The 21,999-nt window shown below is 46.3% G+C and overlaps 3 protein-coding genes across 5 annotated transcripts; 2 read left to right on the plus strand and 1 right to left on the minus strand.

The window, feature by feature from the left end:
* The first annotated feature begins 284 nt into the window (after positions 1 to 284).
* Positions 285 to 5,338, plus strand: LOC109941464 (protein REDUCED WALL ACETYLATION 3). 2 transcript variants are annotated; one of them, XM_020542454.2, is made up of 16 exons: positions 285 to 761; positions 1,164 to 1,255; positions 1,468 to 1,587; positions 1,685 to 1,741; positions 1,837 to 1,909; positions 2,108 to 2,266; positions 2,736 to 2,885; positions 3,001 to 3,256; positions 3,334 to 3,455; positions 3,623 to 3,709; positions 3,841 to 3,929; positions 4,026 to 4,088; positions 4,178 to 4,234; positions 4,469 to 4,565; positions 4,668 to 4,826; positions 4,906 to 5,338. In XM_020542454.2, the coding sequence occupies exons 1-15, from the start codon at positions 729 to 731 to the stop codon at positions 4,824 to 4,826; spliced, it is 1,614 nt and encodes a 537-aa protein (XP_020398043.1). In that variant the 5' UTR covers positions 285 to 728; the 3' UTR covers positions 4,906 to 5,338. The 2 variants fall into 2 exon arrangements, with proteins under 2 accessions (XP_020398043.1, XP_020398042.1); XM_020542453.2 differs by having other exon boundaries at positions 390 to 761; positions 4,890 to 5,338.
* Positions 5,339 to 9,548: 4,210 nt separating this feature from the next.
* Positions 9,549 to 12,406, minus strand: LOC109941412 (receptor like protein kinase S.2). Its single transcript, NM_001412149.1, has one exon. The coding sequence runs from the start codon at positions 12,192 to 12,194 to the stop codon at positions 9,549 to 9,551; it is 2,646 nt and encodes an 881-aa protein (NP_001399078.1). The 5' UTR covers positions 12,195 to 12,406.
* Positions 12,407 to 13,124: 718 nt separating this feature from the next.
* LOC100282455 (uncharacterized) lies at positions 13,125 to 15,570 on the plus strand. Of its 2 annotated transcripts, none has more exons than NR_178050.1 (2): positions 13,125 to 13,260; positions 14,519 to 15,570. NR_178050.1 is itself a non-coding variant. In NM_001155365.2 (2 exons), the coding sequence occupies exons 1-2, from the start codon at positions 13,235 to 13,237 to the stop codon at positions 15,313 to 15,315; spliced, it is 912 nt and encodes a 303-aa protein (NP_001148837.1). In that variant the 5' UTR covers positions 13,125 to 13,234; the 3' UTR covers positions 15,316 to 15,570. The 2 variants fall into 2 exon arrangements, 1 of the variants encoding a protein (NP_001148837.1); NM_001155365.2 differs by having other exon boundaries at positions 14,430 to 15,570.
* Positions 15,571 to 21,999: the final 6,429 nt, after the last annotated feature.

A 21,999-nucleotide genomic window follows, 5' to 3' on the forward strand; every position in this document is an offset into this window, starting at 1 on the left:
AAGCAGCAACACACGCCAAATACAGTAGCACCACCACACCGATAGGGGCGAATGTGTTTGTTGGGATCAGTTGATCCCAATAAAATTTAAAAACCTTTTAGTAAAATACTGTTAAAGTTTAAAAAATATTGTATTATACGATAAAGTTGATCCTAGTGACCCTAAGTCCCTAACAATATTCTTGGTTCGCCGCTGGACACCGACACGGGTCTCTGAAAACCTCAGCCAAAACGCGGGGAAAAGGACTAATGAAAAGCGAGCGAGCGTTACCAAACGGCAAATGCACCCACCACGATCCCGTCAACCCAACAACAACCCACCCACCCTCCCACGTCAGGCCACAGCAGCCCGCGCTGCCTTTTTCCGGTTTCCCCTTCCTTGGCTTCCTTCCCGGCCCCATCATTTTCCCCGCCCGACACGGACCGCGACCGGCCACCGTCTCCGCCCTGTTCCGGTTGCTTCAGATCTCCTCCACACCCCGACCCCCAGCAACACCAGACAGCTCCTACACACCAGGATACTCTCCTCTCCCCTCCCCACCCGCTCGCCATTGCGCGCGCATATAAATCCCACACCCCCATCGCTGTCGCCTCTTCCCACCCGCCCGCCCACCCGAGCGCCGCGCCGCACGCACGTCCCTCCGGCCTCCGGTCGGTGCGGCGTCCCTGGATCTGGGCTGATCGGTCGCGGGGGAGGATCGCGATCTCGGCTCGGGGGTGGCCGCCGGAATGGAGGTCTTCGGCCCCGTCACGCCCGGACAGGTGCGCGCGCCGCGCAAGTTCCTTTCGTTCGTTTTGCTTGCTTAGCGCCAGGGGTGGGGACCGGGCAGAGCCATGCTACTTCGTAGCTTGTCTCGCTTCGCTTTGCTTCGGGAGTAGCTGCGCGCCTGCGCGAGCGCAATTTGAATAGTTCGTGCACCGGTGCACGTGGATGCTCTCCTCAACTCAAGCAGGCGCCTGCTGTGCACGTTGGTAGTGGATTGACGCGAACTAGTAGCTTCTGCATTAATGCCATGGTTTAAGGTAGCTCCAGGGTTCGAGGGAGAATTTAGTGCCCGCTAAGCAATACCTGCACACGACCCCTAAGCTTATTTCTCATGGACTGATGGACCCATGGTAGTGGTACCATGGACTCGTGGAACTCAATGTTTTGCTTTCCTGCAGGTGTCGTTTTTGCTAGGCCTATTCCCTGTCCTCATCGCGTGGATCTACTCTGAAGTCCTTGAATACAGGAGATCTTTGTCTCATGGCAAAATGTAAGACTTCTCTTCACAGACTCTAGTTCCACATCAGCGCTAGGACTACAGATTCGTATCGTAAATGATCTTAACTCGTAAATGTTTATGGCCAACCGCATACTGCTGCTCCGGACTATTCAAGATCAGGCAGGCAGTAGATACACCCTCAAGAAATTGAAAAGGCAGTGTTCTGATGTCGCCCTGCTCTTGCATTGTTTTGTCTTCTGCAGCCATTCAGACGCCAACGGAACCATCAAGGAGGATGACAAGTCGGTATTACTTGAAGGAGGGCAGTTGAAATCACCATCTACAAAGTTCAGGAATCTGTCTACCAAAGCAAATTTGTTACGGTACCGTTTAAATACCGGCACAAGCCACATTAGGATTATAGCTCATATACACCTGTGATTTGTGAAATATCGTTATATCTGTGGTTGTGAACTGTAGGTTTATAACTATGGACGAGTCTTTTCTGCTTGAAAACCGTGCTGTACTGAGAGCCATGTAAGATTATTTATTAATAATAATGGCATGCACTCCCAGCCTTCTGGCTATGTAATCATCTGCTGATGCTTTACTGCCGTCTAACCATTTTGCAGGGCTGAATTTGGCGTTGTTCTGGTTTATTTTTACATTTGTGACCGGACAAACATATTTCCAGAAAGCAAGAAGGTAATGGTGCTGCTCCTGCTAGTTACTCTTCACATTCATGTAAACTGCAGCAGGTGTTGGTTATCTAAATTTTGACTATAAAATGTTTCTGATCACTGAAGTTGCTCCTTGTTACTTCTTGTTTTTATGATCTATTATGACCTGTTTCCTATATGTTCTTTATGTCTTGCATTGTAATCCTTGTTTTTTCTTTGACAGAGCTACAACCGTGATCTGTTCCTGTTTCTGTACATTCTTCTCATCATAGCATCAGCGCTTACTTCACTTAAGAAGCATCATGAAAAATCAGCATTTTCAGGGAAGTCCATACTCTATCTTAATCGCCACCAGACTGAGGAATGGAAAGGGTGGATGCAGGTTAGTGATTTTTTTTTGATGTTGTGATGCTTAGGTATCATTAAAGATTTTTAGATATGGCGAGTATGATTGATGACATGTAAAATGCACCCACTAGGCATTGATATTTGTACGACATGCATGCTGCTTCTTCTGCCTTTTTGTTTAGTAAATTTGCATCTTCTGTTATACAGATAGTGTAACCATTGTTATTGAGTTCCTTCTATCCTTAATCACAATATGCCGTTATGTACAAAGAATTTACTTAAAAGTCTATTGCCTTATATCGATCAAACACTTTTATTGTGACAACTACTGCAATAGTTTTCTTCTCGCTTGTATATTCAAGCTTTCAACAACTAAATGCCACCAAAATGTACTTACTGCAGTAGCGTTTTTGCATTCCCTTTTGGCTTCTGTCTTACACAGGTATTGGTGTTAATCCATTCTGGTTGCAAGAATGTACTAATTATTCATTCTGTATTTCCAGGTATTATTTCTGATGTACCACTATTTTGCTGCTTCGGAGATATACAATGCAATCCGTGTGTTCATTGCTTGCTATGTCTGGATGACTGGATTTGGGAATTTCTCGTATTACTATATCAAGAAAGATTTTAGTATTGCAAGATTTGCTCAGGTGCCTAAGCTACCTCATCAACCTTATATTCTGCTATGTCCTAATGAGTTTAGTCTCCTGTATTTCTTGTTACCACTTTTTAAACACTAGATCAATAACTATACTTTCCATGCAGATGATGTGGAGACTAAATTTCTTTGTGGTATTCTGTTGCATTGTCCTTGACAATGATATCATGCTATATTATATCTGCCCAATGCACACACTATTTACTCTTATGGTATATGGATCACTTGGTCTGTTTAACAAATACAATGAGATACCATCAGTCATGGCTATTAAGATTGCCTGCTGCTTCTTGTCTGTAATTTTGATATGGGAAATTCCGGGGGTATTCGAACTATTGTGGGCCCCCTTTACGTTTCTACTAGGTATGTTATATTGTTATAATTTTGTTTTCAGTCATGGTAAGGAGTTCAAGACTAAACCTTAATTATCTTATGTTCAGGTTATAAAGATCCATCACCATCCAAGGCACACTTACCCCTGCTACATGAATGGCATTTCCGATCTGGCCTCGATCGATACATATGGATTATTGGAATGATTTATGCTTACTTCCATCCTAATGTAAGTATTTCAGATGTGGATCTCTATGCCTATATTACCCTGATCACCCTCTCAGACCGTATGCCATTGGTTATGTCTATATATATCTTCCTCAATCTCTCTATACCTTAAGCATTGCGTTTGTTCAGACCATGTTAATCTAACGTGGAACCTTTTATCCTAAACAGGTTGAAAGATGGATGGAGAAGCTGGAAGAATCTGAGACTAAGGTTAGATTATCAATCAAGGGAACCATTGTTACTCTTTCATTGATGGTAAGTTCTACCATGATACCATCTCGTACCTTTGTTGTGGTGTCAACTAGTTTTAATTTCTTTAAATCAAGTACTTTCCACCAATGTGTTGATAACACTGTACTAACCAGGTGTTGTGTTTCTTTTTCTAGACTGGCTTTCTGTGGTATGAATACATATACAAGCTAGACAAAGTTACATACAACAAGTACCATCCCTACACCTCATGGATCCCTATAACGTGCGTATAAGAAATGTTAACATGTATATATGATTGATGTGGCACTTGCCAGCAATATGCTTCGTTGCAGTTGACAATGAACTGTGTTTCTTACAGTGTTTATATCTGCCTGCGCAATTGCTCCCAGCAGTTGAGGAGTGCCTCTTTGGTCCTTTTCGCGTAAGCATTACAACTTATACTACCTACATTGTTCTTGTGTTTTCTTGGCTTACTTGATCACTAAGTATTAATATATATATTTGTGACAGATGGCTTGGCAAGATTACACTAGAGACTTATATCTCTCAGATCCATATTTGGCTTAGGTATGACTCTTGTGTTACTGCTACATATGTTTTTCCCCTAGTTATTGAAGGTACTTCCAATTCACTAGCCTTGGGGTAAATAACATATATTCCTATATCATGTTGGATATAAGATCAACTCTGATCTTTTCTCTCTCTCTCATATATATATATAGCAGTAGTCTATTCAACTGAACTAAAAATGCTGCTAAAATACCTTCGCTTTGCCACACTGTGACCAAGCTTCTTTTGCAGGTCTAGCATGCCAAATGGACAGCCAAAATGGCTTCTTTGTTTCATACCAGAATATCCTATGCTTAACTTCATGCTTACTACGGCGATCTATCTTCTTGTAAGTTGCCAACTTCAAACCCATCTCATTACTTACCAGGAAAGAAAACCGTTTCATTGAACAATCATAAAAAAGGATACTCATTTCATTATCTAAATGCAGCTATCATACCGTGTGTTTGAGATCACGAATGTCTTGAAGTCGGCTTTTATCCCCAGTAGGGATAATAGCCGTCTGTACCAAAATTTCGTTGCTGGGATCGCCATCTCTGTGTGCCTGTATCTCTGCTCACTTATTCTTCTGAAGATTCCTGTTGTATAGGTAAACACCCGAAACTTACAGTGTTTGCAGTAATCTCTCTGTAACTCATGCAACCAAGCACAGCTTATTGCATCTGCAGGGATGAACATACACCAAGCAATCTCGATAGTAGAAGGTTTCTTGTAAAGTGTTTGCTTGATAGGATGTTTCCAGCTCTGGCCTGGATTCCCTTTTGCTTGGTAGGATTTGAACATATACGGGGAACTGAGAGATTCAATTGCCAGAGGCTGCATATACAGAAATCCGATTTTTTGATCTCTTTGTTGGTTCAAAACACTCTGCTGTATGTATACAACAAGTAGGCAATCAGCGCATTCTTTTGGAAGCTGTAGCAACTACTACTCGCCAGCCGATGTTGATGCAACCTCGTGTAAGAGTTATCCTGTAGAACCGCACCGTGTCGTGTTGTACCATAGGTAGTTTGGTGCTGTACAAAAAACGACGGGCTTTTCCTCTTCCTTGAAAAGAAGAATATATAAAGGCAGAGGTGCAGGGCCCTTTCTTCTCCCAAATGTTCGTCCTACTCCTGCATGTGCGTACCGGGCTCGATCGGTGGACTGTGGTAGGCGCTAGGTACGGCTCAAACGCTGGGTGGTGGTGCCGACGCGCGCAGTCCGCTATGCCGCCCGTGGCGGTGGTCGTCGCGCCCGGCGCCGCCTCTCACGCGCCTGACGCAGCTTGGGTTAATGCAATGGCAGCAGATACCACCGCGAGTTGGTAGTAGGTTCCATCACCTAAATCATGGAACGAGACAATCTTGGATACTTGGCGCAACCTACCTAACTTCAAATCCCGTCTCTCACGCAAGAACTAAATGCAGTCTAGTGGACTGGACTCGAAGAAAATCTTGGAGTAGTTAGTTCAAGCACAGTTCAACGTCTTCCCAAGGAAAAAAAACACAGTTCTTCATATGCTTAGGTGAGCAACTTTCTTTCGATGACCATTATAAAAAGATAACTTTGTTAACATGGACCTTTTAGAGAGTTCAGTGACTCTATGGATGTTTTGACGAAGACGTATATTGAACTGGACATTATTCTAATAGCTATGTGATGTAACGGCAGAGGTCATCTCTATCTCGAAATGAGAACGTAATAACAAAAAACAACGGCGTCCATGATATGTCAACCCCTTTACTCGGTCTGGTGTAACTACGGGCGTGTTTGGTTTCTAGGGACTAATTTTTAGTCCATCCATTTTATTATATTTTAGTCTTTAAATTGTTAAATACGGAAACTAAGATAGAGTTTTAGTTTCCGTTTTTAGCAATTTATGGCCTAAAATGGTATAAATTAGAGGGACTAAAAGTTAGTCCCTATAAACCAAACACCCCCTACGTCATTCTCCACTATTTTCCACCCATTTTTTTCTTTAAAATCTTTGCCCAAACTTGCATACCCCTTCGGCCCTTCCGTAGTTCCGCCCAAAAACAGTAAATGACCAAACATTCTTAAATCAAACCACGCATCAGTCTGCCTCCGTCCAAAAGAAGTGTCAACCTTGAACAATAATAAGCAGAACAACACACGGCTCTATCAATTGATATTTCGACGGTCGTATAGTGTGCCATCGTCGAGATTCCAGAAGGTGTTTGGTTTGAAGAACCATATTCTTGTCATGAGATGAACACGTTAAATCTATTGCGCAGATCGAGCGGAATATATATATGTATTTCTCTCATATTTAGCACTAATTGACAGCTCGTAAGCAATAAGCCGATAGTTGAGCTTATTTTATTCTGCAAACTAAATAAGAAGAGAAGAGGAGATGCTACACCTTAGCCCTTAGGTGCCTGGATTTTTTATACGATTTTAATCTACAAAATCTTGAACACAATCGGTTATTACAACTAAAAGAACAACACATAAGAAATCATTTATAACCTTTTATGGTCAAACATACATACCTATTGCCTAAACAACAATAACCAAAAAAAAAATCAGACGTCTAAAATACAGGAGAAGAGAATACAAAAATAAAGAGTGAAAAGATGGTCGATTATACTTCGTTATTACTCAAACGCAACACTACCATTGATTGAACCATGAATATTTCCTAGTATGCTACTTTTCTCTTGTTCATCCGGGTCGATGGTTTGACTACATTGCAAAAAATATGGTGGATGACGATGTTGCTGGTTTGGTTGTTGTCTGACGAATGGCATGTTGAGTGGAGCTCGGCTATAAAATTTAATCAATATTGGGATTATTTATTTGTTGATAAGATGTACGCTTATTTTAGGCACAAAACAGAAAACACCCGTATTTAATGCAACTGTCACATACAAGTCGATCGTCTACGCATCAGCTCCGTCCTTGAGATACAACACGACAAGATCAAGACAACGACGAGTTGGCTGGAAATCTTCTGGACGCAAGCTGATAGTCTAGTTCCATGTGATAGCTTCTGTTCTTTTGCGCTACGAGAAGATTCTAGTGTTGTGACGTTCTTGCTCAGAATCCGAGCTTTCGTGGACTTTTCCCATGTAAGCTGTTGGTGTGAGCTTTCAACTTTGCAAACACAAACAATTAGAGCATGTTTCGAGTGGAAGCAAGGAGAATGAAATGGATGGAAAAGCAAGAGAATTGTAGCTCTAATTCTTTCCATTCCCCTTCTCCCAAACAGGGATTCAACTCCGTCAAAAGTACTAAATTGTCTAGATAAAAAAGAACTCGTTTAATTCCTATTTTTCAAAATTATTTTGAACGAGCTTTTTTTAATAAGAGAATTCCTCTATTTCTATTATTTCCATAAAAGAAATATAGCAGAGTTTTAGAGCCGGCATTAAAAAAATACAGATTGCTACAAATGAACATATTCATCGCGGAAACACACCAGATGTTCTATCAACTGAATAGACTAAAATTTCTCCGTTTGGATCTCTTTATTTTGAAGGGATTGAAAATTATTTAATAGAGTAGGTTATTTAGTTTGAAATTTGACATTTCACTGCTTTCTAAAGTTTAGATATAGGTCTATCCTAAATTTATAGGATGAGACGATGAAAATTGATTTTATATGTCAATAGTATATGTTTCTACAACTTATAACACCTTCTCTGGCTCACTTCCATATAGTAGAAATATAGCATAAAAATATCTCTCTCATGTAGCTAACAATAGCATACAAATATATGATATATAGAATTATATTAGCTTAATTGATCTGTGTCTAAATTATAATTATTAGAAAATAGAATTCGATTCAAAAGATCAAACCACACCTAAGAGGTAAATAGCCTCATTTAGGGCCCCTTTGGTAGGGCTTATTTTTCAGCTTCGGCTCTGGCTCATGCAAAAGTTGTGCCAAACACCTCTTTTTCAAATGGCTTCACCAGTGAAGTGCTTTTCCAAAATGAACTAGAGGGCATGAGCCAAAAAAAGTGGCTCACCCGGCTTCAGCTCACGTCATTTTTGCACAATAGCCATCCCACCAGTCCAAATTATTTTTTTTTGGTCCTGCCCTCAATCCCTAGCCACGTACAGGAGAGATCGACCAGTAAACTATACAAGGGTCTTTCTGAAAAACAACCTATAAGCCGTTTTGCCAAATGATTTTTCAGAATGGCTTTGGCTCATCTAAAGAAGTGGCTTCACCTTGTGAGCCAGAGCCAAAGCCGTTTTTGGAGAAGCCAGAGCCCTGCCAAAGGGGCCCTTAGGATATCCCTCAGGAGAAAACGCCCATCAGCAGATACATTCTATAATCATCATAGGCATGGAATGCTCACTCAAAATCCAGACATAATGCATATTTTGAATGGACTTATTTAAAATAAAATAAAAATGACCTAGTTTTTGGTGAATTTTGACTTTAGCTTGGCTCATTATGAGCATCCGCAGGAGTTACGCACGAGTTAGGCAGGAGTTATGTAAACAACTTTATAAATATAGATTTAAATTTAAGAAGTTTATAAGAAAACTCTTCTCCAACAGTTATGTAAAACAGATTTCTAAATTTACAAACTCCTGACCAAATCTAATTTGATCCCTACATTTATCATCTTGTTGGGACTCTTGAAATAAATGTTTTTGCTAAGATATTGCGATAAGCATACTCTGACTACGGTTTCGCCGTCTCTTTATCTGCCACCGCTAGATAACCTCTTGTGCCAAGGTGTCGCTAGAGCACCTCCTGTGCTGCCTCCATGCCGTAGTTGCGAGGGCGTCCGTGGATAGTGTGTGCTGTTGTTGCAATCATCTGGTCCATCGACAACTCCGACCTCCCAAAACGTTAAGGAAGGTTATTGGTATAAATTTATGCCATCAACTCGATTTAAAATAGAAAGTATGTCTTTTTTTTACATTGACAACTTAAAAAATTACCAACCAATGTTGGAGCATAAACATTTTTTACTCAAGTGTTATAGTAACTTTCTCTATAATTTAGAATGCTAAATTTACATAACTTGGATTGCTTTATGTTTGTCTTGAAGTTTGATCTTCAACAGCCCAGGGATATACCAAATTTAAAGAAAGCTCCATAAATGGTGCAGTTGGCCCGTTAAGTCAGTTATTATGCACCCCTACTGATGATAGAATTTGGCAAAGGTCATTGTTGTTAGTTGTAACTGCTCAACATTAAACCTAAATTAAAGCAAGTATTATTTACACCAGGAAGTTTTGGCCATATCCCCACAAAAACTCACAGAAGAAATTAAAATTCTCTATATACAGAAGAACAACAAAAGCTGAATCACTAGTACTTTCCTCTGTTTCAAACTTTTCAGTGTATGCCAAGAGCCTGGAATCTCCTCACTAGAGCAAGATTGGTCGCGTTCCTCCTCTGCCAGTCCTCCGTGCTCTCCTTCCTCTGCTCCAGCTTGTCCAGCACGTCTTCGTTGCCGTCCAGAATGCTCGCGATCTTCCTCATGCTCGGCCGCGCCGCCGGGTCTGACCGGGTGCACGCCATGCCGAGCCGAGCCAGCCGCACGAGCTCCCTACGGTCAAACTTGCCGTCCAGCCGCCGGTCCGCCAGGGCCTCCACCGGCCGGTCCTGCTGCTCAAGGAGCTGGACCTTCCTAACGAGGAGGACCTCCGGCAGCCTCCCGTCCACGGCCATTGTGCCGGTCACCACCTCCAGCACCACCACGCCGAAGCTGTAGACGTCGGCCATGGTGGTCGCCTCGCCCGTGTCCATGTACTCCGGCGACATGTAGCCGAAGATGCCCCGGGCCGAGCTGGCGGTGACCACCACGTGGTGCCCGCCGCCGTGGCGCTCGTTCCTCGACAGGAACTCGGCGAGCGCGAAGCTCCCGAGCCGCGGGTTCATGTCGGGGTCCAGGAACACCGCCGACGACGTGATGCTGCGGTGGATCACCTGCTCGTCCCACTCCTCGTGGAGGTACAGGACGGCCGACGCCAGCGCCCTGACGATGCTGTACCGCTGCCGCCACGGGAGGACCGCGCCGCAGTCGCGCCGCCGGAGCAGGTGGTGGCTCAGGAGGCTCCCCGGGGAGTAGTCGTAGACGACGAGCATCTCGCCGTGGTCCGTGCACCACCCGCGCAGCTGCACGAGGTTCCTGTGCCGGAGCTTGGCCACGTTGCATAGCTCCCTGGCGAACCGGACGCGCAGCGCCGGGCACGTCTTCATGCCGAGGCGCTTCACGAGGACGTGGACGCGGCCGTGGCCGGTGTCCAGGAAGCCCTCGTACCCTGTCCCGAAGTCCAGCTCCGCGACCACCTGCGACTCGGAGAAGTCGTTGGTGATGGCGACGATCTCCTTGTAGGGTATCTCGCGCGGCGTGTCCACGTGCGGGATCGCCACGGGCGCTAGCCGAGACGACGACCGCCGGCCGGAGTCAGCGGACGCGGACCTGGAACCGGTCGTCCTCCCGTCTTCCGCGGTGTGGTAGATGGTGTCCGCGGCCGCGGTGTCGTAGACGGGGTTGGAATTGGTTAGAGACGTCGCCGCCGTGCTCCTGTCGGTGGTGACGGTCGTGGCGCCGGAGTCGGAGGCCGACGACGAGGTGAGAGAGATGTACTTGGGGAGCGCCACGAACGACGGCAGACGCGGGAGGTCGCCAGCAGAGCAGCCGTCGGAGAGGTTCTCTACCACCCACCTCATGGTCGGACGCGCCCTGGGGTCGTGCAGCGAGCAGAGGAGACCGAGGTGCATGAGCCGCGCGACGTCGAACAGCGCAGAGGCGCCGTCCGGCAGCTTCGCGTCCGCGGCGTTGAGCAGCTTGCCCTCGTCCGACAGCCGCCGCACCCAGTCGAGCATGAAGATCTGGTCGTCGGGGTACGCCAGGTCGACGGCGCGCCGCCCCGTGGCCACCTCCAGGAGCACGATGCCGAAGCTGAAGACGTCGGACTTGGCGGTGCCGCCGGCGGCCCGGCGATGGAAGCTCTCAGGCGGCAGGTACCCGATGGTCCCGCCGATGCGGCTGGTGTCCATGAGCCGGAATTGGTAGTTGGCCGAGACCGCGGCCGAGGCAGATGACGACGACAGGCGCAGGGACGGTGGCGACGCCTCCGGGTGCAGCGGGTTCAGGGCGTCGTCGGCGCCCACCGCGTGCTCGAGCCAGCGGGCGAGGCCGAAGTCGCCGAGCCGTGCGTTGTACTCGGAGTCGAGCATGACGTTGCTGGTCTTGACGTCGCGGTGGATGATCTGCGTGTCCAGCTGCTCGTGAAGGTAGAAGAGCGCGGCGGCGAGCCCGGCGACGATGCGGCGGCGGCGGTCCCAGCTGAGCCGCGGAGCCGAGGCCGGGGCCGCGGCCTTGGGCGGCGCGAAGAGCAGGCGGTCGAGGCTGCGGTTGGGCATGTAGTCGTAGACTAGCATGAGCTCCTCCCCGGCGCGCACGCACCAGCCGCGGAGGCGCACCAGGTTGCGATGCCGCAGCCTGGCCACGGCCGCGAGCTCGGCCAGGAACGACTTGTCGCTGCGGGCGCCCGCGCTGCTGGCTGCGACGCACTTGACGGCCACCGTGGTGCCGTCGCTGGGCAGAACGGCGCGGTACACCCGGCCGAATCCCCCGCTGCCGAGTACCTCCGCGTCGCTGAACCCGCGCGTCCCGATGTAGAGCTCCGAGTAGCTGAATATCCTGGGCCCGCCGCCCGCGAGCTGCTTCCTGCCGGCGACGTCGTCGACCACGCCGGCGATGTCCTCGAACGCCGCCGCCTTTTCCGAAGAGTCGTCGTGCCACCGGCCGGCGCCGCGGCAGCAGGGCCGGGGCCGCCAGCGGCGGAGGCACGACAACAGGCGGACGGCCGTGGTGCGGGCGTACGACCCGGCCGTCTCGAGTTCCAGGGACGCCACCCTAGCCGGGCTGCGCCGCGCCGGCCCCTCCGGGTGGGACGCCGGTGGGACGGCCTCGTCGGCGTCCATCGGCAGCACGAAGCAGAGACGGCGCAGCGACAACGACGACGACATGGCCGGGCACCGGACAGGCAGGCAGTGCTAAATGCTAACTATGGAGTGGCTAGCGATTAGCTAGTGCAACTCCCACTCATGGTAAGCGGTGGTGGTGCGCTTAGTGCGCGTGGGGGAAGGAAATTAAAAGCGCAAGCACGGGGTGGAGGCTTCCATTCCACTGAGCGTTGGAAACCTGGAACGGATGAATTGGGATAGGGAACGGAGGTGGGTTTACGGGTGTGAAGGGACCGCCCCTGGGCAGGTGGGGAAGATGGCCAAAAGCCAAGCTCTGTGGCGTGTGCACGGCGGCGATAGTAACGTGAGCTGTGAGGTGGGCGTGCTGGTAGGTGGCTCTCTATCGCGGTTGACTTGGCATGCAGGTGGAGCCGGAGTTCCCGCCAAAAGGAAGGGGCGTCACCGTCCCGTCTTCCTCGTCTTTCACCGCCTTGCCGCGATGGAATGGAATACGTAATCGACCGCCAAAAAAAAAAAAGGAGCGTCACCCTCTGACTCATCTTTCATATCCACACTTTTTTAATCCCAATACGTACTTCCTCTATTTTAAATCAAAAACACAGGACGTTTTCGTATTTTATATAATTTTTATTATGCACTAAGATACACATGTGTTTGGATATATAGTAAAAACAGTATATTTATGTATACATAAGCTAAAAAAACTTATAGTTATAGTTTAGAACCAAGTGAATAGGAATACAAAGCGTGTCTAACCGCGAGTAATACTGATACAACAAGAGGAATAGGTTTTGTTGGGCCTGTTCACTGCTGTCGTTTGCACAGTAACTTCTCCTGATCCTCGGCCTTCAAGAAGCCGTCGAGGCCTGCACAGCCCACCTCGGGATTGGCTGAAGGCCCATCAAGCCCGCGAGTCCGAGTCGCGGCCTTCCCGTTTCCTTCCCAAAAGGGTCCTCATCGTCCTCTCCCGTCCGAGTGCCCTAGTAACCCTAGCCGCCTGAGGCCGACGCCAACTCTCTCCTGACCGCAACGGGGAACTCGCCCCCCGCCTCCGCCACCGCGCCGGTCGCCGACCCACTCAGATGAACACGTCTCCGTCCAGATACAGGTACGCTTCGGCTGCACCTGCACCTCTCTCTTCCCCCTTCAATTCCGCCGTAGAATCTTCCTTCCCCCTGACCCTGAACCCTAGTACCAACCTTTTTCTCCGGGACCCGAAACAGTCCATCCGGCTCGTCGAAGCTTCGTTCGTTAGGTTTGTCTTTCGCGTGGTGGGTGGGAAACTGGGAATCCACAGCGGTATCCGCCCCTGGTGGTGTGGTGCTCCAACGATCTGCCGCTCTATGCGATTCGTCCTATAAGATAAGAGTGCTCATGGGAAATTACCGGGCACCGAAACACCCCAGCACGATTCTGTGCTGGGTAGATTTATTGTGTACCGGTTGATTAGTTGGCAGGATTTTATTCGTATCGAAAAATATTATTATAGACAATTGATGACATAATACTGCCATTCATTCTACTCTGTTACCACACAGCATGTGGTCCTCGATTAATACTTGCATCCAGTCTACTCTACTGTCACACATTGCATACACAGCTTTGACATTTTTCTTTGTCTTGCTCTTCATCCAGTGACAAATCTCTGTTGGGTTCCCCTTTAGAACCGCTGTATGGTGAACTGATGTAATCATGTAAAACGAACAAGGGGACATATTTTATGCTCATGAAACCTTCGTGCTCATATTTGCATTTTAAATCTGGTGCGTTTATGAGCAATCCAACGTTAAGGTGAGAGATTGAGAGGTGATAAATGGACAATTGTCATCAAAGCTAAGATACGAGGGGGTAAATAAAAGTTATCGATCGCCGTTGGATTGCTTATAGACACACCAGATTTTAAGTGTTCATATGATCGTAGAGACTATGTGAACACACGATACATTCCCAACGAACAAATATATTATCCTAGGAAATTTTAGCTACAGAGTCAGCATTGATATTCTGATGCACTGAAACATGAACTTAAGTGCTCAGAGAAAACTCCCCAGTCATTGATAAAAAATTGCCTTTACTTATATGTTGCCAACAGTAACTTTATTGGGGCACAAATTTCACTGCGCTTTGCTTGTTTAGTATCCTTTCTGTCAATCCTATTATTATTTCTTTCCTCCGCAGTTATATTTACATTCAGGTTATTATTTGAAATTGGGATTGAGAGATGGGGGTTGTTCTCCTTTCTTTTTTCTCTTTTTTGGGACTCTGGATTATCTGAAGGGCAATGATGGGAGGCTGGGGGGGTTCGGATGGGTACGAGGGATCAAAGAGGACGCGAATGATGATGGAATCGAATCCCTACTTCGCAGTGAACGCAGGGAGCCCACTGGATGTCTCAAAGAGGGCCAGGATGATGGAACCAGGTGCTCCCTATTTTGGGGCTATGGGAAGCAGCGCCAGCGGTGCCGGCGGCGGCTTCTACCAGCCCTTTAACAGCAACCTAGCTGGTGCAGGGTCTAGCACCGGTATCCAAAGCTTCCCATGTGTCCGGCTGCGAGGCCTCCCCTTTGATTGCAACGACATTGACGTCTGCAAGTTCTTTGTGGGGCTGGACATAGTGGACTGCCTCCTGGTTAACAAGAACGGGCGCTTCACCGGCGAGGCTTTTGTAGTCTTCCCAACAGCCATGCAGGCAGAGTTTGCGCTGCACCGCGACAGGCAGAACATGGGGCGGAGGTATGTCGAGGTGTTCAGGTGCAAGAAGCACGAGTACTACTGTGCAATAGCCAATGAGGTGAACCAGGGCGGTTATTTCGAGCCGGAGTACCGCCGCTCCCCGCCTCCTCCGAGGCCTAGGAAGCCGTCTGAAGATAAGGGCAGCATGGAGTACACAGAGGTTCTGAAGCTCCGCGGGCTTCCCTACTCTGCCACCACTGAGGACATCATCAAGTTCTTCCTGGAGTACGAGCTGGCAGAGGAGAACGTGCATATCGCCTACCGCTCCGATGGGAAGGCCACGGGTGAAGCCTTCGTTGAGTTTCCGACAGCTGAAGTCGCGAAGACGGCCATGTGCAAGGATAAGATGACCATTGGGACGAGGTACGTGGAGCTGTTCCCGTCGACCCCAGAGGAGGCCAGCAGGGCGAAATCCCGAGGCAGGCATTGAAGAAACGTGTTCCAGTGATCTTCTGTATGCATGCATGCGGCCGCGTTCGAGCTCAGTTTTCATTTTGCATGCTTGCCTCTGTGTGTCGCTGTTAGGTGGTGTTAACCTGAGCTGTCATGTTTCGCTACTGATCGTGCAGTGATTTGTTATATCTGAAGTTCTGAACTGAATTGTAACAGTTGTCTTCTGTTGGATGCACTTGTATGGCATATCGTTTTCTATAAAAACACGAAGGTTGCTTGTCATTAGAGAGTCATACATAGAGCCAAACTCTCTCTCTCACACACACACACAATATGGTACATAATCATTGCTGGATTTTGCTTCATTCCAAATTTGCTGGCTTGGGGTTACGTCCTTTAATTTAGACAGTGCTGTTACGTACCATTTAGATCATTTTTCTGTATGTCCCTATGTATAACCCAAAGAAGACATTGACTTGTGCCAACTATTGAACGCGACCAAAATATCACCTTCTACCTTCATGCACGCACGCAGGACTTCGTTTTTTTGAGCAAGCACTCTGATATCTAATTCCAGCAGTAATGAGGTGTTTGGTTTGATGAATCGCTCTATCCAAAATGAAGTGGTGCATCATAGGTCTATTCCTCAAATTTGGTGGGATGATTTTATTCCACATATTAATACTAAACAACTAACTATGAGGAATGAGGTGGTGATGAATTAGCTCACTCCATTTTACAAACCAAACAAAAAAGTGAGGAGTGAGAAGATGATGGACTATATCATCCCTCAAACCAAACACTCCATAAATACTTTAGAATTCGGCTCAAGCGATGCTATATGGCTAGCTAAGGTAGTTGGCCAGGAAAACTAGGCGACGTGTGTGTATATATATATATATATATATATATATATACTCCCTCCGGTGCAGTAAAAGAAGTCATCCTGCGCGTGACCGAGCGTCTACAAAAAGAAGTCATAGCGCGCGTGGATCTGGGATTTGGACGTTGTTGCCCCTAGTAATTGCACAAAAAAAGATGCATTTAAGAGGAATTGAACTTGAGACCTCCAGTCTAGAATGCTTTGGAACTGCTGCAGCAACCAATCAAGCCTGATTGTTTTAGTGACGTTAATGCACCCATATCCCTATTTAATAGGGGCAAACAGGGAAAACTCTATGATAATTAATCACTCCTTGGTATGCACAATCATGTCCTAAACGACTACCTTTACTGCCCTGGAGGGAGTATATACTCATCTATCGCGGAATGGAAGGAACGAAGTCCAGCACGCCGCCATACGCGTGCACAGCCGGTAGCTGCGAAGGATGAGGCGGTGATAATGCTGCGGCTCTTGGAGAAGAAAAGGCCGCCGGCCGCCGCCGCATCGAGAGGAGCGACGACGATGACGACAGCTGGCCACCGCCACCCACCATGGCTCCGGGAAGGAGCGGCAGAAAGGTGCCGCTGTCGCTGCCAAGGCACTGCAGCGGCGAGCCGCAGGCGGAATTAGCGCGCCGCCGCCCCCGAGGCGGAGGCCGACGACGGGGCTCGGGTGCGTGTGCTGCTCCTCGTACGTGGTGATGACCGTGGAGGGGTCCAGCTGCGCGCTTCTTGACCCCGCACCGCGCCGCCGTGCACCGGTAGTAGCTCCTGCATGCGTATCTTTGTGTTCCTGACTCCTGAGCGTGCATGGGCAGCGCGTGTGCCGTAGCATACATACATGCGTGGTGCGACGAGGCAAGGCAGACACGTACGGTACGTACATTGGGTAGGTGCTGTTCTTGACGGCCTTCTGGCCGTACTTGCGCCAGCGGTAGCCGTCCTCGACCTCGCTCTTGGTCGCGAACGCCACACTGTTAACAACCAGTACAATGTAATAACCAGGGCCGTGCCGGTAAAATTTGAGGCCCTGTATAAATTCTGAAATGAGGCCTCTTTTATTAGTGGAGGTTATTGACCGTCGGTGAACGAAACGTCATACTGCACATATATGGGTTGTGCTCACGTCTCACAGTCATAAAATAGACGTATGAGTAAAGAATTAGAGACTAAGAACAACTTCAAAAGACTATGTATTCTTTCTAATTGATATAAAAATACCTTCTACCAGTTTATTTAAATGGCTATCCAAAAGTAATCATCTTTGATTCTATTTTTCTCGCTAGCCAAAGATAGAAAACGTGAATGACTCTAAAAATAAAAATAAGATATAAAAAAGTTGTTAGAGATTAAAGGATATACAAAGTAATGTTCAAAATAATAATTTAGAGAGTGAAATTTAGAAATAGTCTTGGAGATGCTCTAATGTATATTTTCTATTATATAAATATATTACAGACTTACATATTTGGGGCCCTAGATTTTGCGGGGCCCTGTACGAGCGAACAGCTCGCACACCCCTTGGCACGGGCCTGGTAATAACAGAGAAGAGTAGAGAAGAACAGGTACAGGAGCACAGAAGGAGAGTTGTATTATTTCATAGTTCAGGTTTTGCTTAATTCCTCTTCAAGGCACGTCACCTCTCTCTCATATATGCCTTACAACCCCACGACACACTGGCCCACACAGTCCAACCCGCGACAACAGGTTACATCCACTCGGGCCCACACACACGGGGATTCTTGCAACGAATACGACGCTCGCGTCCTTCAGTTACAATGTCTTCCTTCCTGTTGCTTGTCCAGCACTTTGGCATCCCTGACACTCCCGGCCTCTGGAGAACCTGCTTGTCCCCAAGCAGGCGCAAAGGGAAAGCACGAACGAGATGTTGATGTAAGAATTCCTGCATAATGGATCGTTCATGTAACCAAGATGACAAATTATCAGGAACTACATCATGCAATGTAATACCGAGAGTTCGAGGCTTAGCCTCAAATGGCGAACAACGCAAAGCGGAGCGCATACTAGTATTATAACAAAACTCAGCTGCTGGTAGCCAGTCTTTCCGCTTCTTGGGACATGCACTGACGAAACATCGGAGAAAGGTTTCCAAGCATTGGTTGACGCGTTTCGTTTGGCCATCAGTTTGGGAGAGGTAAGAGGAACTGAGTTTTAATTCGGTTCCAATCAGCTTGAAGAGTTGTTGCCAAAATGTGCTGGTGAAGACTGGATCCCTATGTGAAACAATGGAAGCTGGAAGACCATGCAACCTGTACACACGAGTCATGAACACCTGAGCAACTGAGCTAGCTGTGTAAGGATGGGATAGAGGAATGAAGTGAGCATATTAAGTAAACTTATCCACCACAACGATAATGCAATTAGCAGGACCAGAAACTGGCAAGCCTTCAACAAAATCCATAATGATTGTTTCCCAGGCCATGGACGGAACCGACAATGGTTGAAGTTTCCCAGGGAAGGCAGACCGGTCTGGTTTAGCTTGCAAACATGTCTGGCAATTGTGCACGAACTCTTGTACAACTGCTTTCATATGCTTCCAAGCAAAAAGATGTTTCAAACGAGTGTATGTGACCGGAATGGCTGAATAGCCGCCGACTGGCGAAGTATGAAGGGCGGCCAGCAATCGATGTTGGAGAACTGGGTCGTTCCCCCCAAATGCGACCTTTGTAACGAAGCAAGCTGTCGGTAAGGGTAAAGTTGGGGACAGCCGAAGGATCTATAGCGACTTTAGTCAGCAAGGACTGAGCATCTGGGTCATGTAGGTAGTTGTTATGTACATCAATTAACCATTGAGGGATCATTTCAGAAACATCATTGAATTCAGGTTCAAGGCGACGGGATAGGTTCATGTAGGTAGTTGGTATGACCTTGCCGATAGACAATTTTATACTGGAGTCCTAAAAGCTTGGTGAAAACCTTGTGTTGCCAGGGAGTATGCAGCCTCTGTTCATTTAACTGAGAAAGGCTTTGATGATCAATAAGGATCAGGAACTCCCCATTCTGCAAGTATTGACGCCACGGTTGCACAGCCACCAGAATAGCCATAAACTCCTTCTCATAAGCTGACAAGCCACAGGATTTAGGGCCTAATGCTTTGCTTAATAAGGCCAAGGGTGACCTTTCTGCACAAGGACAACACCCACACCACTAGAGCTGTCATCACTCTCAATAGTAAACTGAGTGGAGAAATCTGGAAGAGCAAGAACCGTGGCTGACATTAGGGCCTGTTTTAGTGTCTGAAAGGCTGTAGAATGGTCCTCCATCCACAAAAACAGTGCACCTTTCCTCAACAGGGCGTGAAGGGGTTGACAAATAATGCCAAAGTGCCGGATGGATTTCCGGTAATACCCGGCCAATCCCAAGAAGCTCCTCAACTCCTTAACACATGTTGGTGTAAGCCACTGTGCGATCACCTGAATTTTTGCAGGGTCTACTGCCACCCCCTCAGCACTGACAATACGGCCTAGATATGAGACTCTGTTTTGTGCAAACGAGCACTTGGATAATTTTACTTTCCATTGATCTTGCGCCAACAGCTCAAACACTTGCTGTAAGTGACGAAGTGTAACACTCTAAAATTATATTATAACATTTAGAGAAATTCTTCCAAAAGTTCTAGATTAAAATATATTTTTATAAAAACATTCTCTGAAATAGATAAATGGTATTAGTATTTTTTTGTAATCTAAAATTTATACTTAAGGCATTGAAATGGGAAATGTTATTTGAAACTCCGAAAGAAATAAAATAGGGTCATCTTGAATTGGTAATTGATGAAATATGTGTTTATAATCCTTCTATAAAGAAGATTTAAAATTAAAATAATTCTTCATAAAAGTAGACAATATTAGCTCTTGAATTAAATAAGTAATAAATACATAATTTTTAAATGAACTTTTAACTAGACTCCACATTCAAATTGAAATTTTATTAAGATGAATGACGTGTGTGTATGGCATATTTAAATCAATAGGCCCAAATAAATAATTAAAAGATTTAGTACCTTGCATTCATGTTGAGTCCTTTTTGTTTGTGCATTTGTATTTAAGTTTGATTTTGAAAACCAAATTTGGATTGAAATCTGAAAACTGAAATTAGAAGTGAAAATATAAATAAGAAAAATAAAAAAAATAGGGAAAGAAGCTCACCAGCCCACACATCAAGAATTGCTACCGCAGCCCATTCCCCTCCATGTCTCTTCTCCTATTGATTTTCTTTTTTTATTCCCTTGCCGCATGTGATGTCGGCATGACATCTATGATGGCATTAGCCAAAACCCAAAACGAGCCTCACGCGTCCACACGATCGTGCGGCTGGTGACAGGTGGGCTCAATCTGTCGTACTCATCTTCTAGACCGGGTGGGGCCATGATGACAGGAGTCTTCAACCTGCGGAGTTCAGCTCGAAGCCGTCTTCTAGGACCCCTCCCTACCTTGACTTTTGTTTCGATGGGTGGTTGCGCCTCTATAGCCCGAATTTCTCGTGGCCTCTTGCACGCCCTAGGTCAGTTGTGTCCCTAGCCATGAGTCTAACCCAAGCATGTCGATAGGATCGAAACGAACACTGCACCCTGTTTCCGGAGAAATCGTAATGAACTCCGCACAACTAGAATAGATCCTAGTACTATACTCACTTATATATATCCTTGCTCTCGTGTCCTCCTGAGTCATCGCGTCGAGGGAACTAATGCCATAGCCACGAGTTCATCAACGAAGGATGAGATCGAGTGCCACCGTAGTGGGTTCTCAGCCTCGCCAAGGATGGAGGCCACGACTGCGCGACTGCTGGTTAGTTGCATCCCCATTTATTGGCAGTACTCCGTACGTGTTTAGTGCGTGGACGATCATGTGGTAGGGCACTAGAGCGTGGGGCGGGTGATCGTCGGAGCTTCACCGTCGTGCAGGCTCTGCACCGCCGCCCTGTTGATGTCGAAAGATGGGAGGAAGGTAGAATATGGCCACATCTAGATCCCATGCCCATTAATTCTTTATGTGACCCGATCTAACTCATATCACTTATTTTTGTGTGACCCTACTAATTTATTAAAAATATGATATCTTTTGGATAAAATAATTTATTTTAGTCTAAGTTGTGCTATGTTCATATTAATTTGGCGTACGTAATAATAACATTGTTTTAATTAGTTAATTACTTATTTAATTAATGTTAATTAACTAGATAATATTGTTAATCTAATTTATAGTTCTAACCTACACATTTTATAAATAATCGTTCAACTAAAATATTTTAATTTAATACCTGCTTGGTTTAAATGCAATATCTGTTAGATCTCATCTATTAGATTTATTGTTTCTAAAATATCATTTTATCCATAAATGCTTTGTTTAGTTCCGATTTTAATGGTTCTCGGACCTATGATCTTGTAGCGACGCGTAGAATATTTTTACGCAGTTTGTTCTTATGCTTTGGTGTAATGTTGCCATATCCATTATTTGCTTGATTGTATGTATTGCTACGAGTATAGGCGAGGTGACTATGAATCTTGAGGCCCAACTTTTGGTGTAGCATTTGGACTAAAAGGTTATCACAAGTATAAGGCAAGTTGTGCTCTGAAAGGGAAATGACCTTAAACCATTTCTTACATTCTAGTGCTTGATGACCTTCACAACCATTCAGACTAATTAGTTTGCCTAGTCTCTGATTCACAGGTTCATAAGATCAACAATTTAGTTTCTAAGTCACAATTAGCTCAGTTTCAATCAAATAGGGTTCACAGGATGCAAAGATGGTTGGAATAAGGTAATAGGGATGCAACACTTCAAAAGAAGACATAAAAAGAAACAGAGAAGTCCAAGAC

The sequence above is a fragment of the Zea mays genome, chromosome 8 (assembly GCF_902167145.1).
Source record: "Zea mays cultivar B73 chromosome 8, Zm-B73-REFERENCE-NAM-5.0, whole genome shotgun sequence".
In the NCBI taxonomy this organism is placed as follows: Eukaryota; Viridiplantae; Streptophyta; class Magnoliopsida; order Poales; family Poaceae; genus Zea; species Zea mays.

Coding starts and splice junctions, on each gene's coding strand:
- LOC109941464 (XM_020542454.2), top strand. CDS start 729: ATGGAGGTCTTCGGCCCCGTCACGCCCGGACAG. Junction 1,742..1,836: donor CGTGCTGTACTGAGAGCCAT/GTAAGATTATTT, acceptor ACCATTTTGCAG/GGCTGAATTTGGCGTTGTTC. Junction 3,710..3,840: donor TTGTTACTCTTTCATTGATG/GTAAGTTCTACC, acceptor TTCTTTTTCTAG/ACTGGCTTTCTGTGGTATGA.
- LOC109941412 (NM_001412149.1), bottom strand. CDS start 12,194: ATGTCGTCGTCGTTGTCGCTGCGCCGTCTCTGCTTCGTGCTGCCGATG.
- LOC100282455 (NM_001155365.2), top strand. CDS start 13,235: ATGAACACGTCTCCGTCCAGATACAG. Junction 13,261..14,429: donor ACGTCTCCGTCCAGATACAG/GTACGCTTCGGC, acceptor GATTATCTGAAG/GGCAATGATGGGAGGCTGGG.